Below are 16508 nucleotides of genomic sequence, written 5' to 3'. Positions count from 1 at the left end.
TTTTTTTTTTATTGGAACATTCATTTTTATCTGAGAATTCATAAACCCATTGGAAACATACTTTGCTGTGACTAGGCAGAGAAAAAAATTACAGTTTCAGAAATAATTAGAGAGAAACTTCAACTCAGTGGGCATAGTGGTTAGTTCTCAATGTCAACTTGCTACAACTTAGAATCACCTGGGAAAAGGTACTAACTGAATAGTTGCCTTTGTCAGGTTGGGTAGGGCATGTCTGTGGGAGATTGTCTTGATTGTTAATTAATGTAAGAATATCTAGCCCATTGTGGGGCACACCATTGTGAAGGCAGGGGGTCCTGAACTTGACAAGACAGGAGAAAGCTAAATCCATTCATGGATTTGTTTGGTTTGTTTATTTACTCCTTATTTAGATACAATCTCAAACTTAGAGAAAACTTGCAATACAGTGTAAAGAAACTTTTACAAAACCATTAAAATAACTTGTCTCATGAATACCCCTGAACAGTATAGCAAATATTCCTTTAAAAGGAGGGCATTTTCTTAAGGAACCACAACACAACCATCAGAAACAGGAAACTAATTTTTATCGTGCATTTCTCTGGCAAGTTTGTCAAATTTTCCATCAATGTTCTCTATATAGAAAGACCCAGCTTAGAATCAGGCCTCAGACACGTTATCAATTGCCCTATCCTCTGCTAGCCGGAACAGCTGCTGAGATCATTTGCCTTTTATAATCCTGGCACTTTCAATGACTATAAGCTCGTCTTTCAGTAGAATGTACCTCAGTTTGGGTTAGATTGATGTTTTCTCTTGATTGGATTCAAGATAGGCATCCCAGAGTCACTGCATCCTGACAAATGCCACATAACTTCATTTTGTCCATTGCTGGCAATGTAAGTTTTGATCACACGATCAAGGTGACATCAGAATCCTTTATGATAGGATCACTCTACTTTCCTTTGAAATTAATAATTATTTTGTAAGTAGTATTTATCAAATTTCTGATGAATTCAGTTATTCTGCTAATATTAATATTTTGTTGATCCCTTTTCCAAATGGTAGGTAATTTATCATTATCCTTACTTATTCTGTTATTGAAATTGTTCAGCATGTTGCTGGAAGCTGTTTCAAGCAGGTGTCTGTGATCCTCTGACATGCCTCCATTGTTCTTTGAGCACTTCCTTATAAGTAAGATATTTTAGATGCTGTGGTCGGGGGAGGGGTTTCCTGTCTCAGAAAGCTTGGCTCCTATTTGGAAACTTCAAATCTGAGGAATTACCTATACTTACTGTCAGGGGTCTGAGAGTAAAAACACTATAACAATATACATACCAGGTATACACATGTCGTACTTATATTTATATTTATTCCTGTGTCATTTATTCATATGTATTCAAAACTAAAAATTTGTATGAAAATCTCTAATTTTAAGCCAACAAAACAGATCCCTCTAATTCCATATTTTAACTGCATCTCTGATAGTGAGAAGCCTTCAGCATTTTCCTCAAGTACTTATTTTTTCCACCAATCTTTCTGCATGTAGCTAATCTGGCTGGCCACCCAGAGAAGCCCTCAGCTTGAGCTGCTGTTGCTCCATCAGTGCCCATGAGGATTCACTCTCAATCCCATTCCACAGCCTTCCTTAGGGTTACTCTGCTCCCTTATCCAACCTCCAATCCAGTGCACAGGGTTCTGTGTCCCTCACTCCATCGCAGATACCAAGTTTCCTCACCTAATGGGTGAGAAGATGAAAGGAAAAGGAGGAAAATTCGATCCCCGTTAGGGGCAAAAGAAATGTATTTTGTCATAAATTAAAGAAAATACGCATATAGTCCCTTTCATTACTCATTACTCACATAAAAATTGAGATTTGCAGGGCTGGAGAGATGGCTCAGTGGTTAAGAACACTGACTGTTCTTGCAGATGACCTGGGTTTGAATCCCAGCACCCACATGGTCCAGGGGATCCAAAGCTGGCATAACATTCATACACATAAAATTAAAATTATAAATAAAATATTTTTTAACAAATTGAGATTTGCTTTAAGAAAGAATTTGTACTAAAGTTTATGAATTGGAAACTATAACCTAAAAAATATTCTGCAAATATTTGATTTTCACCCTTAAAACTGTCTAAGCATAAAGGAAAATGAGTGTTTTGCAGTTGTGTGATCAAATTTAAAGCACAAATAAAACGCCTGGATGACACAGGTCCAGGGAAAATTTGAACAGCCTACACCTTGAGGAAAAATTCCTAGAGTAGCTTTCGGCTGACACAGGAAGCCACTGCATGGGGAACCAAATGCAAGTGGGGTGACCCACCCTCCCAAGCTGGGGCTGCTGACTCTGCCACCCAGGCACAAAACATAACTAAAGGCCTTTCTGAAAGTTGCCCCACCCACCCCGTAGCTACAATGCTTGAGGTTGTGCATTTCATGGGGTAGTGCTACTTGTTCTAAGAGAATCATTGGTTGATTTCAACAGTATTTGGGCCACTCTCGGGGGAACACGATGGAGAATTTCCTGCCCCCCTCCCAAGAAAAAGGTTATGTTTTCTCTTTATTGTCATCAATAGTTTTCAATTAGGTTCTAGTTTTGCCTGTTTCTAGTTAATATTTCTATTTCAGCAGAGCCTCAACTCTCACATAATCTGCTCCTCTGACCTCTCTGGTTGCCAAGGTCTAGAGGCCAGGGACTGGACAAGGAAACAGAGAACGTTGGAGAAACAGGTGAAGACTGATGGATTATCATAACTTGTACTGTGTTCCATTCTTTTATCTTTTTGAGAGTTATGCACTCTCACTCAAGGCGCAGAAATTCTTCTGTGTACTGAGTTCCAGATGGCAGGTTCCATCAAGTCCTTAAGGCTCAACACCAGCGAGAGCGTTTTCAGCACCACTGGACCCTACAAAGACAAGTTCCTGGGAGTTCGCTGCCGGAACCATCTGCCAGTAGACAAGTCCTCCCAGGATAGCTGCCGCTTTGAAACTCGAAAGCTGTTGAAGCTCCAACCACCACTGGTTGCCACCCACTCCGGTACCCCAGGGCAGGTGCCAGAGAGTGCCGGGAGGAGCTGGGGTGCGCAAGCCCGGGCGTGCCAGGGTCAGACAGCATCTGATTGGCTCCTTGCGGTGAAACACTAGGCTGGGGTTAATATGGTGGGTGGGGAGCGTTCCCCAGTTTATAAGGGGAGTACACACCCTAACTAAACAGAGCGGGACAGGTGGGTTAGGCTGTGGTTTCTTGGCGTTTGCGCCAGAAGCCACGCGCAGGAGGAAAGCAAGGGCTCCCAGGACAGAAAGGAGCAGTGTTTTCAAAGTGCCCAGAATCACAGGGAAAGCAAGCACCTTTGGAACTAATTTGAGTGCCTGCCCTTGGCTCTGAATTCAGCCAAGTCTACCCTGTGAGTGTTGAAACTGCTTGATCCTGCACAGTATCTCAGCCCTAGCTTTGTCCTCCTCCCCTTCTCATATTCTGCAGAATATGACCCTAACTGATCGCAGGGCGCTGGGGAACCAACCGGCTCCGAGAGGGCTGGGGCTCTGGATTTTGGTGCGTCATAACTATACTGCACTTTTACTTTACATCCAAAAAGATCACATAAAGAAGCGAAGATCTGGGCCGAGAGGGACAAAAACAGTAAAATTAAGAAATATCTCCCAGACACGAATGTGTTTCGCCCCTTTTATTCTGATTTTCAGTAAGACGTCTTTTAATAGTTACAGGGCAGTGAACTTACAAATAGTGAGAGCTTTGTGCACAGCCACATGTATGTGTATCACACCGTGTATAAGGGACTATACGTGTTTTCCTGGCTAGGACGAATCTCAGCCAGGGCAGGTGGGCTTCTCTGGGTTCTATGTGCTGAGCAGGCGCCAGGCACATTCAGCCGAACCAGGAACAGCCTACCACCGTGCCCTTCCAAGCCTCCCAGGTTAGGTTCGGGCTGCCTAGGGGACCCACTCGGCACCAGCTCCCGCACCTCTGACGCCGGGTCGGTGACACCCTCTGGAGTCGAATTACAACCCCGCAATTGACGTGTGAATTTCACGAATTTAAAAGAGGGCAAAGGGAAAAAAAAGTCCTGAGCGGGCGCTTGAGTCCTCAGCACTCTGGAACTTTTCTCCGGGTATAAAAAGTCTTTGATTGGCTCCTCGCACGCGCCTGCCCGCGCCCTCCATTGGCTGCTCAGACACGCGACCGGCGCAAGGGGGGGGCTGGGAGGCGTGCGGGGGAAGACACACTGGCGCGTGCCGCTTTTTAAAGGGGCGCAGCGCCTTCAGCAACCGGAGAAGCTTCAGTGCACGCGACCCGGTGTGTGATCCCCGAGTGAGTGGGGGAGGGTTGAGGAGGAGACAAAAAAATAAGACATTGCAGAAGAGAGCCCGGAGAGGCTTTGGGTTTGGGTTTGGCGTTCTTTGGTTGAGCTGGGTGGCCAGCACCTCCTCTAACGCTGCTCATCCCAGCTGGCAGCAAGATGTCCCGCCTGCTGCACGCGGAAGAGTGGGCTGAGGCGAAGGTGTTGGGGGACCACCATCGCCATCCTCAGCCGCCTCACCTCCCGCAGCTGCCTCCACAGCCACCTGCAACCCTGCAGGCCAGAGAGCATCCGGTGTACCCGGCCGAGCTGTCCCTCCTGGACAGTACCGACCCACGCGCCTGGCTCACTCCCACTTTGCAGGGCCTGTGCACCGCACGCGCCGCCCAGTATCTGCTGCACTCTCCCGAGCTGGGTGCTTCCGACGCCGCGGCGCCCCGGGACGAGGCGGACGGCCAGGACGAGCTGGTAAGGAGGAACAGCGGAGGTCTCACCAAGAGCCCGGGGCAGGTGAAAGTGCGCGAACAGCTGTGCAAGCTGAAGGGCGGGATGGCGGCAGACGAGCTGGGCTGCAGCCGCCAGCGAGCCCCGTCCAGCAAGCAGGTGAATGGGGTGCAGAAGCAGCGGCGGCTGGCAGCCAACGCCAGGGAGCGGCGCAGGATGCACGGGCTGAACCACGCCTTCGACCAGCTGCGCAACGTTATCCCCTCGTTCAACAACGACAAGAAGCTGTCCAAATACGAGACCCTGCAGATGGCCCAGATCTACATCAACGCCCTGTCGGAGCTGCTGCAAACGCCCAGTGGTGCAGAGCAGCCGCCTCCGCCGCCGGCCTCCTGCAAAAGTGACCACCACCACCTTCGCACCGCCGCCTCCTACGAAGGGGGCGCGGGTGCCGCGGCTGCGCCTGGGGCGCAGCCGGCCTCCGGAGGGGGCCCGCGCCCCGCCGCACCCGCAGCCTGTCGGACCCGCTTCTCGGCCCCGGCCTCCACGGGAGGTTACTCGGTGCCGCTGGACGCTTTGCACTTCCCAACTTTCGAGGACAGCGCCCTAACGGCGATGATGGCGCAGAAGAATCTGTCGCCTTCGCTGCCGGGGAGCATCCTGCAACCTATGCCGGAAGAAAACAGCAAGACGTCTCCCAGGTCCCACAGAAGCGATGGAGAGTTTTCCCCGCACTCCCATTACAGTGACTCGGATGAGGCAAGTTAGGAAGGCGACAGCGCCCTGAAAACTGAAACAAACCGACATCCCCTTCCCAGAGCGCGGAAAACCGCGCGGTAAACGTCCCTGCACCCTTTAATGTTTGCTCTGAGAGGGTCAATGGTCTTGTTTAGCAACAACTTGACTTCAGAAGGCAGCTACATTTGATGGTTGCAAATGCCGCCACTGTTCCAAACTTCTTGTGTTCCGTATTGTAGGACGAAAACTCCCTGTTCAAGTCTTGCCTTTCCTCCCACCCTCTGCTTCCTCGCTATGTAGACGCGGTGTGATTATATGTACCTATACGCGACATCCTTTTTTAGTCCGTGCTGCCAATACGCTGCTAAAAATACCACATCTTCTTTGTCGCTGGTTTGGTTTAATTTGTTTTATGCCCTGGGCGTAGGTCCCTGTGTGTTGTGCGCACTCTCAAGTCTTCCGAAGTTTCCCCAAACGCATTAAGAACCTCAGCCAGCGCTTTCAAACTGAATACTGATTACTGAATTGTTAGAAACGAGGGGGCGATAAGACTCTGTACAGAGTCTGACCCCATGAACCTTGGCGATGTGTAGGAAACTTGGCGCACGCACTTTATCAGCTGCTGCTGTTGCTGCTGCTGCTGCTGAGGCTGAGGCAGCTCCACAGAAACTCAACTGCCAACCGCAGACCTGCCGTTTATTTTAAACACAGCCACTTACAATTTTTAGCTCTTTGCAAATATTTGTTTATAAAAACGAAAATTAGAAAAACATGTAGTAGTGTCAAAGACATTTGGTCAAATTTATTTTGCTTTGTTAATGTTAGAAAACTTATTTATTATTGAGTGTTTGGGACCATTTCTACATGTCTCGATTCATTTTTTTTTTTTTTTTTTTTACATTTTCTACTCGAGATCATTTTATTTTGATTTAGCAATGCCGGTTGCCATGGTTTTATGTAAGTCCTTTTGCAAATGATAAAATAAACTTGAAAAATACCTTTTATTTGTCAAGTATTCCATTCCAGAAAACCCTTAAAAATCATTTGTAAGTGACCTGAAAGATTCAAATATTCATATGCTAATTTGTGATTGGGGAGTTTCGAAGAAAGTTGCAAACCTAATGCTTTCAAGAAATAGACATGATTCATAGGAAAGCACTCATATCAATAAGAGATAAAGCTTTTCCCAAATTTGCAGCATGGTTTGCCTCTTGAGCCATGAGGATCTTTTTTTTTGTTTTGTTTTTTTTGGTCTTCTAAAATCAAGGATCCCTCTAAGGGAAGTGGGTGTTTCTAGCCACCTGGGATCTTGTCATTAGTAGGGCAGCATCATTGGAGTTATTCTCCCTCACAAAACTGAAAAATTTGGAATTCACAGTACAATCTCTCTCTTTCTCTCTCTCCCTCCCTCCCTCCCCTCTCCCCTCTTCTCCCTCTCTCCCTCTCCCTCTTTACCTCTCTCCTCTCTGCTCTCTCCCTGTCTCCCTCTCTCCTCTCTCCCTGTCTCCCTCTCTCCTTGTCTCCCTCTCTCCTCTCTCCCTGTTCTCCCTCTTTCTTGTCTCCCTCTCTCCTCTCTCCCTGTCTCCCTCTCTCCTCTCTCCTCTCTCCTCTCTTCCTCTCTCCCTCTCTCCTCCCTCCAGTGGGACAGAGGTTACCAAGAAGGAAAAAAGACAATGGAAAAGAACTTGAGGGAAAAGAGGGATAAATGATCACTGATTCAATGACTAGAAGCCTGTTTGTGACTCTAGGAAATCGCTGACCTCCACTCAAGTTTTTCTTTTCAAACTCCACTTCTCCAATACAGAAGCTGATATTTGCCTTTATTTCCCCTGCAAATAGTCAAGCGCATTCTAAAATCAACTGAAGAAATGTAAAGACTCTGTCACTCTCATGAAGTCCACATGAAGGGAAAGTTGTTCTGGGTCCCCGGATCAGAGGAGATCTTAGAAAAGTTTATAGAGGGTGAAGAAAGAGTAGAAAGCATTTTTTTAAATGCATTTGGTTGCCAAATTTAGGACTAGCAGTCTTCATCAAACAAAAGCTTCTGTGACTTTCTGCCAGATAAACATCCCTGAATTTAAAGGGCAGGCTGTAAGCAAATTTACTGTCTTCACTAAGAAAACAAATTAAGGGACACCCCACTCCCAAAGTGAGGAGAGGTTAGTTTTCTGGCTCTGATATCCTACTCTCTCAGCACCTCGGTAAGAGGCTCTCTTCTGTTCTAGAAGTGGGAACAGGAACAGTCTATTGACTGCTTGGATACCCATGACTTTCAGCTGAAGTCTATCCAGGGAAACTGGACTGCTCTGTCAGCCTGCTCTCTAGGAGCCAAGAGCCACAGGCTGGTGACACTTTCCAGGGGCAGAAACAATGCACCAGTCTCTTAGATAACCTTTTGCCCCCACTAAGATAAGCATCAAGAATCTTTTGACTGCTGAATAAATCAAGCAATTGCTTCCAACACATTTCCATTTCATTCTTAATAAGCAAACCAGATAAGGACAGACAACAACCTTGCAGGGTAAGAGCACCGACTCTTGTGTATTTTCATAGTACTTTGGCTCAGTATGTTTCGGTACATGTGTAGAGGGAGAGAGAGCAAAGAAGACCTAGAATTCTTTTTCCCTGCTAGGAGTATACAAAAGAGAACCACATGGGGAAGAAGAAATTTTGTGTGCGTGTGTGCATGTGTGTGCATCTGTTTTAAAGAAAACAATTATTATGAAAACATGTATGCACACTGTATCAACCAATAAGAAAAAAGAATTTATCAAAACTACTCCTTTTTATGGACTTTGAGAAAATGGAAAGGGATTGGGAGCATCTTTCTTCTCAGCTTTTATAAATGAGGAAATTGCTGCTCCTAATTTTTCCCCAAATCACCCAACCAGAAAGTATGAATATCTATTACTAGATCTTTGTGTTCCTGGTCATCAAGTAAGGGAATCACACTTTTTTTTCCTTCTCTCCAACGTAATGCATAGTTGGGAGCTACATCTGTCCAAGGTTCAGATGGAATGTTACTGCCACAAACAGCAGAGTTTGAAGCCTTAACTGTTAGTGCTACTTGTACAAAACAGAGTGCCCTATCTTCCTGTAAGGAAGTCCTGTTTGTTTCTTCTCAGAAGAAAACGTGTCATAACAGAATATTAAACTGTAAATCCTATATGACAGTGATTGAAAATCAAAAAAAAAGTTCTTCTACGTCCTCAAACATGAACAAAATTTCACACCATTTTGTGGCAAATTGAGTTCTCAAGTTCAAATGAGAACTTTAACCTCTTTTCTTCGTTTTCTTTCTTTCTGGCATTTCTTTGAAAGAGATCCACATCCAAGTTCTGCAATGAAGTTTGCATAACAAATGTCTGGCAGCTCACTCTCTTACACTCCATTAACAAGCTGTAACACATAGCTGCAGGTTGCTATAATCTCATTAATATTTTGGAAACTTGAATATTGAGTATTTCTGAGCGCTCATTCCCCATATGCCAGACCACTCCTGCCATGCTGACTGGTTCTTTTCTCTCCATTATTAGCAATTAGCTTCTACCTTCCAAAGTCAGATCCAAGTATCTAAGATACTGGCAAAGGCATCAACTATGTGTGCAAGTTAAGCATGCTTAATATCACCCAAACAAACAAAGAAGTAGCGTTTCTTAAAGTAATGAAGATAGATAAATCGGGTTAGTCTTTCGCATGCTGCTGGTCCTTTCCAGACTTTTCTATACTTTAAACAGCTTGCTTTATAGTCTGTTTTTACCCCCAGCCAATCATCATTTTTATTTATGGAGGGTTTTGGCTCGCCACACTTTTGAAAACTTATTTGATTTCACGGAGAGCTGAAGGAGGATTATTTTTGGCAACAGGCAAGTTTAACACGTTCTTAATGGAACATTGCTAACTGGGGGTCTACCAGAAAGGGCTCTAACGTCCTTGTCTGAAGCAGCGTGTAAGATCAACTCTCTCATGAGCCCTTTCTGTTGATTTTGATTTTAGAGACTTAAAGCTGAGCCTAGAATATGGTATTTTACCAAAGCATATCATTCATTCATTCAAACACACACACACACACACACACACACACACACGCACGCACGCACACTCACGCACGCGCGCGCGCGCCCTGCTAATTAAAAAGTTCAAGAAAAAGATTACCCAGTTCATCTTTCTGCTACAAACCCGGGTGAGACCTGGAAAGTGTGAGCAACAGAACCACTTGCCGGACACTATCTGGGCTCGTCAACTGCAGTTTGGGAAAATCTGCACTTGTTAGTAAGAGAGCAAAGGGCAAGGATGAATAGACAAGGACAGGTAAAAGCTGAAATGTCTCCCGTTCTTTTCCAGAGAAGACAGGGGAGGGGGGGGGCTAAAATAAAGCCATGAGTTTTTTAAATCTACCCTAACCCCTAGGCATAGCAGAGCCCAAGCAGGACGACACCCTCCTTTTTTGGCTCCTAGCTGGAAAAGGCGGAGTGAGTGGAGAAAAAAAGTGAGTGGAGAATGGGTTAAGTCCTCCGGACCCTGGGGACTCAAGGGAGAGGCAGGGGAGGAGAGAAGTCACAGGAAGATAAAGGAAAGGACAGGAACCAAGAAGCGTGGGGGTAGTTTGCCATAATGTGAATGTTTCTTAATTAGAGAGCGGTTGACAATAGAGGGGCTGGCAGAGACTCCTGGCCACGGTGCGGAGCGTCTGGAGCGGAGCACGCGCTGTCAGCTGGTGAGCGCACGCCCTTTCAGGCCGCTCCCCGGGGAGCTGCGCGGCCACATTTAACACCATCATCACCCTCCCTGGCCTCCTCAACCTCGGCCTCCTCCTCCTAGACAGCCTTCCTCGGCCCCCCACCGACACAGCTTACAGAAGCCAGAGCCTCTCGCCGCCCCCCCGCACTCGCCGGGCCCCTCTAGTCCCCAGCTGCGCAGCGGGAGCCGCCACTGCCCACTGCACCTCCCGGCAACCGGCCAGGCAAGAAAAGCAGCTCGCAAAGCCAAAGCGGAGCAGCACCGAGGGGAGGGGATGGAGGCGGGGGTGAGCCGGCCTAAGGCACCTGAAGCAGTGAAGCAGCAAGGACCGGGAAGGAACGCGCACAGAGCAGGGCTCCAGCCATGCCACTGCCTGGACCAGAGCTCGTGCTGAACGTCTGTCCAGCAATCTCCTTCCTAGCCCACGGCCGGATTTCCTCAGTCTGCTATTTTCTGTACTGTCGCAATCCTCAGAATGTAAACCGGAATGGAGAAAACTTCACCCATAGATACTGCCTTTCATACGTCAGCCCACGTCCTGAAGAGTGAGGGTTCAGTACAAAGACTTTTTTAGGTCCCTTCTTCATCCCAGGGTGCCCTCAACTTTGCCATTTATGGCTTTTGCTGCCAAATCTCCAGGGCGGCAGGGCCATTCTACAAGTTCATATGTGCCTCCACCCCATTCTCAACCCAGAGGTTCCTCTATGGGAATGAAAAGTGAGACACTAACCAGAAAAATTATGGCATCACTTTAAGAGCTATAGCTCTGACTGGAGAGTCAAGAGATCAGATGAAGTGCAGGAGGCCAGCTGCTTTACAAGTCACAGAGCTGGTCTGAGCTGCTGTCTGGGGAGCCAGCCCATGCCTTTGCTGTTTAGGGGTGCCTGCTTCTTGTTTGCTGTCTGTAGAAACATTCCTCCAGAACCCTCTTATTCCTGCCCCTACGACTCTTGGAGCTGGGACTTCTTAGCTGAGGGAGGGGCTAGCATTCAGCTGGACCAGAATTCCCAGGGCCCCACCTGACACTGCAGGCCCAATTCTTGGTATCTAGGACAGATCTGAAAACATGGGGCCCTAGCTGACCTGGCAGGTGGAAGAGTAGTCTTTTTGTTTTCCATAATGACATCTGCTTTTGAAAATCAGTTAGCAGACATGGATAGGATCTGTTTTTTCCCTTACATTTTCTTCTAACCCAAGACATGTTGATTCAATAGGTGAGGAAAAACCTAAAGAATCTACATTCTGAGACTCCCAGGTGACCCCAATACCAATTAAATAAACAGGTCCTCCAATACAAGTCTGGTGGCCAGCTATTTAAATGGGTGTAGCCTAAATATACACACCCACTTTACCTCACATTATTCAGTGATTTTTTTTTTCTCCCCCAAATTGAGAAACAATTGGCCTTCTTGAATCTTCTAACTTCGCCTGCTGTTTTCAGGCTGTGGGGTCTGCGGTAGTATGTTCTAAGCCTGTAAAGTCTATACTGCAAAGTGACTCCAGAGAGATGAGGACATCAGTACTGGAGTCACAAAGCACTCATCTCCTGACTATTCAACACCAGAGGCTCAGGGCAGAAGCCACAATCATAACCATGGGAGTTTGTAAAGTAGGGAGAGAGAATTTGCTCAGTCTAAACAAACTCAGAGAAACAGATTGAAGTGGGTTACCAAGAAACTCCATCCCTTTGTAATAATCCCACTCTGAACACAGAGTCATCACTGTTGGTGAAAGGGTCAGTCACTCAGCATGACTGAAAAAAAATTGCTCATGTTGGTAATGTAATCAGAAAATATAGAGAACAGCCATTTTATGATTTAGAAGTCAGGCATCCCCTAAAAAATATGACTTGTGGGGGCTGTTCTTGCAGAAGACTGTCTTGCAGTGTCTTGCAGAAGACACTGACTGTTCTTGCAGAAGACCTGGGTTTAAATCCCAGGACCCACATAGCAGCTAACAACTGCCCATACTCCAGTTCCAGGGGATCCGACAGTCTCTTCTCTCAGCTGCAGGCATTGCAAGACACAGGTGCACTTACCTATATGCAGGCAATACACGCATACACATAAAATAAACATAATAAATAAATTTTTAAAAATGTGGCTTGCTTCTGTGACTAGTTCTTTTACTTCTTCCAAAGTCTCATGCCACTGTTTTTCATGCATGCTCCTCCACTTCCCCCTTCTGTTCATTAATGAATGGCACACCCTGGATCCCAATACAGCAGGGGATGTAACCACTATGAGAGATGAGCAAATAAAGTAGGGCATTTTTTCCTGGGATATTTGAGAACTCAATGAGAATCCCAGAACAAACAAGATTTTTGTCTTTTAGGTGGCATGCTTGGCATAAGTAAGCATCTTCTGCCAGTGATCAGACAATTTCATGTGCCATTCCACATACGCCTGTCATATGCTTCATTGCTTTCCTTCATGAGACCTGGAACCATGAGTGACTTGAAACCATTAGAGAAATCAACAACAAGCCCATTTGAGCTGAGGGATAATTGTATTTTGTTCCTTTTGAAGTCATTGATACAGTATAGAAGTGATTTCCTATCAGAAGGGAAATGATTCTGGAAAAGATTGAATGGCCGGGGCATGTGACATAGGGCTGAACTGGGTCTAGCCTCAGCGTTCTTTCAGTCACATCCCCCTGCCTCAAAAACCTGTTTTGAACTAGACCCTTGACACTCACTCCTCCCAGTCACCCTTAGAACTGTAGATGATACAGATCCCTGAGCTCTTCCATTGTAGAATTAGTTCTTTAGAGCTAGTCATGGAACCATCTAGACTTAAGGGCATACTAGTTAGAATAATTTTCACTTAAAATAACAGCTTTACTCTTCTGATTTGACTGACACTGTACATAATTGCCCCTTATGATATAGTGAAATTCATCTACCACCTCTAGAAAAAAAATGTATCCAAATCTAGACAAATAGTATATGAAATTAGAAATGAGGTTAAAGGATATTATGGGATAGAATGTCATTGAAAAGTAACAGCCCAAGAGTGAGCATTTCCCAAAACTATTGTCCCATCTATGCTTGGGGCGATAGTAGCACATAGGGAATAATGCTGTTGTTTCTCTTGGAAGGAAGATTTACCGGCTACAGCTGTAGCTGAGGATTTACTCAGAGATAACATGCATTTTTTATTGGCCCAGTCATCTGAGCTATTGGCTTTTTTCTTTTAACCTCCCTGCAAACAAACAGTTGACATTGTCCTGGTATTTCTTTGTCTGAAAAGGTCTGTTCTTTGCCTGCCATGAGTCAGGGCTCCATTTTATACTACCTCTAGAGCTGGGTTAGAATAATCTCCTGTATTGCTTGTGGCTTAGATACTTTCAGCTTCTTGAGGAGTCCAGTGCAGAGCAAAAGACATTGAGAAGCAAACTGTATCTGTAATCAATCTTCAGGCAGCTACCTCAGCCACATTTCAGGATCAGGGAATCAGCTTTGCCCTGGTACCCTAAGCACCCTTATCTAGATGTCTTTCTATGGGGTGGTAATCCCCTTCCATCCTGCTCCTTGATTGCACTGTGGACAGCTCTTCAGGATGTAATTAGGAAGTCTTTTAGGAATTCACACTGCTCCCTGACCTGTCCTGCATCATGGTACCACCCTGACACTTGGCCAGACATCACCCCCATTGTACTATGACCTCCCATGCATGGTTCCTAGTTCTAGAAAAAAAAGAGTGAAGTTATGATGAAGGCCTTTTCCTATTCAACTTTCTCTGAAAACAGAAAAACTCCTAGAGGGTTTGTTGTAGATAAAGAACTCTATTTTCCCAATGATTTCTTGAATGTGTCTCTTCTTATTCTTCCACTGTGTCTCTTTAGCTATAGACCAGTGCAGCTTTACTCAGGCCAAGGGTACTATTATCTTTGGCTCCGTGTTCTCTGTTATGTCCTGCACCCCATGCTGTCTAGTTGTTCTGAGGACTAGAGATGTGAGAGTGGGCAGGCATGTTTACTCAGCCAGAAGCTTTGTGATTAAGGGAGACAGGGGCTTTTAGGGTTCTAGAAGAGAAAGGGTACATAGTAGGACCCCATTGAAAGGACTCCCTGGAGTACTTTCCAGGGACCAAGTATGTAAAATGTAAGTTCCCCTCAAGAAAGCCCTCCCTCCTCCAGCTATTGGTAAATAAAGAAGAAAATAGTTCATCTGAAGCTGGTCTCCTGGGTTGCTGCAGCCTTCAGTCTGGTGAAGGGCCGCAGCCTCTCCCTCATCATGTCTTTCTCCAAGGATCCCATGCAAACCTTCAACTTCCACACTTCATTTGAACTGCTGATTTGCTTTCCAAGGGCCAGCTTATTGGGGTAAGAAATGTCTACCTAAACTGACTTTGTTTCTGACACAAAGGCAGGTAGACAACATTCATGAAAGATGTACAAATGACAGTCAACGTCACTGAGACCACATGGCCACATGAGGCCTGGTCTTGTTTTCTCTTTCAATTGAATGGATTTTTAAAATTTTCATTTTATATGTATGAGTGTTTTGCCTACATCTATGTAAGTGCACCGACCTGCATGTATGCAAGTGCACCACACATGTGCAATTCCCATGGAGGCGAGAAGAAGGCATTGTATCCCCTGAAACTGGGGCTATGGCCATCGTTAGCTGCCATGTCGGTGCTGAGAACTAAACCTGGCTCCTCTGCAAGAGAAGCCAGTGTTCTAATCCACTGAGTCATCTCTCCAGTCCTTTGAATAAATTTTAAAAATTGATTCAGGGTATTACAATGTATCCCAGGTTGCTCAACTTGGGATCCTCCTGTCTCAGTCTCCCAAGCTTTCATGGGTACCACCACACATCTAGGAAGGACCACTCTAACCCGTTCTTCCTTCTTTAAGGTTTTCTCAATCCCTGTAGGCTAGGGTAGCATGAAGCATTCCCTCCTCTGTGCTCCCAAGATCCTCCTAACAACTGACATGGTAACTGTTTTTGGAAGTTCATTTTTGTGAGGCCCTCAAGCCAGGACAAGGTTATACCCATCTTTGCATTATAACTGACATCAAACCCCTATGTGTTTACAGGACTTAGGTGAAGAGACTGTGTGCAGCCCCAAGCCACTGTTGAACAGTTCGCTCTGCATTGGCCCCACACTGCCACAGCAGGCTGTTCCAACCTTTTGTCTTCTCCTTCTCCTCTTCTCCTTACCTGACTGTGGTGCTGGTGCCTTATTCTTGGAGCCTTTTAGACTTCACTGCTTTTTTTTTCCTCTTCCAGCACTTCTAACCCTCTGACACCCTTTGGTCCTTCCCCGCCCTCGATCTTCATTCCCTGCAACTGGTCTTCCTTGACATGGTTTGATTTCCTGTCTGCCCTCTTCTTCACATCCCCCTCACCACTTGGGGGAACTCCATTCCTTGGTCTCACCTCCCATAGCCCAGGCAAGGCCTAAGTGGCCTCTTCACTGCCTGGCCGGTCAGACACTCACATGACCCCTGGCTTAGACAAGTTCCTACCTAGCAGAAATAGGGAAGGCTTCAGCAAGGACGGGTGAGGTGTGGTGGGCAGCCTGGTCAGAAATGTGATCTGCAGTCAGTCACTGTGACCTGAAGGGTTTTTTCTCCTCTTTTCTCTCTTCCCTCCCTCCACTCCCCTGACAAAGATACCCAGCAGCGTCTCACTGGCTGTACAGTTAGCTTTGGCTGCCTAATCTTAGCTGATCACCTACATAGGTCAGCACGGGCCCATCTGCTTGATCAAGAGTCAGAGGTCTCTATTTCTTTGCGGTCAGAATTCCTTGGGTTGGGGCAGTAGCACCCTGCTATAGTAACCTTCACTTAATGCAATACTCCTTTATCTGTTGCTGGCATAGAGCTCACCAAAGCATCCTCCCTCCCTCCAAAGGACCACAGCTCCAGCTTGCAAGAATGCCTCTTCTAGGTTCACCTTGACTGTAGCCCCAAAGACCTCATGCTGCTAAAGCCACTGGCTACTGAGACATCAGTTCCTGGGGATGTTTCTCTCTAAGACAGTTTTCATTTATTTCTTTTTCTTCATGTACTCTTTTTCAACTCGTTCATATTTTCTGTTCTTTTTGCATCTAGAGAATAAGCAAGATGCCCCCAAAGATGCTATCCTGAATCAATGCCCAACGTGTTTATAACTGGGTTTGCAGGACTTGGCAAAGAGCATGAAAGGAAATGAAACAGTCTATCAGAACTGTGCCCTGAAGTTTGCCCAGGAAACTGATCCTTGTGCTGGGTGCTCTTGAATTTTTCAGTAGTTGACTGGCTCATCTCAACCGAGGGTCTCACCATGATCCCTTGTC

The 16508-nt window shown here is 46.1% G+C and overlaps 1 protein-coding gene across 1 annotated transcript; it reads left to right on the top strand.

Moving 5' to 3' along the window:
• The first annotated feature begins 4455 nt into the window (after positions 1–4455).
• Positions 4456–5575, top strand: Atoh1 (atonal bHLH transcription factor 1). The gene has a single exon (XM_008844622.1). The coding sequence runs from the start codon at positions 4456–4458 to the stop codon at positions 5506–5508; it is 1053 nt and encodes a 350-aa protein (XP_008842844.1). The 3' UTR covers positions 5509–5575.
• Positions 5576–16508: the final 10933 nt, after the last annotated feature.

The sequence above is a fragment of the Nannospalax galili genome, unplaced genomic scaffold (genome assembly GCF_000622305.1).
Source record: "Nannospalax galili isolate Female #2095 unplaced genomic scaffold, S.galili_v1.0 scaffold441, whole genome shotgun sequence".
Classification (NCBI taxonomy): domain Eukaryota; kingdom Metazoa; phylum Chordata; class Mammalia; order Rodentia; family Spalacidae; genus Nannospalax; species Nannospalax galili.
This window is presented reverse-complemented; position numbering and strand designations above follow the sequence as displayed.

Excerpts from the sequence above, each read along its gene's own strand:
- Atoh1 (XM_008844622.1), top strand. The coding sequence starts at position 4,456 with ATGTCCCGCCTGCTGCACGCGGAAGAGTGGGCTGAGGCGAAGGTGTTG.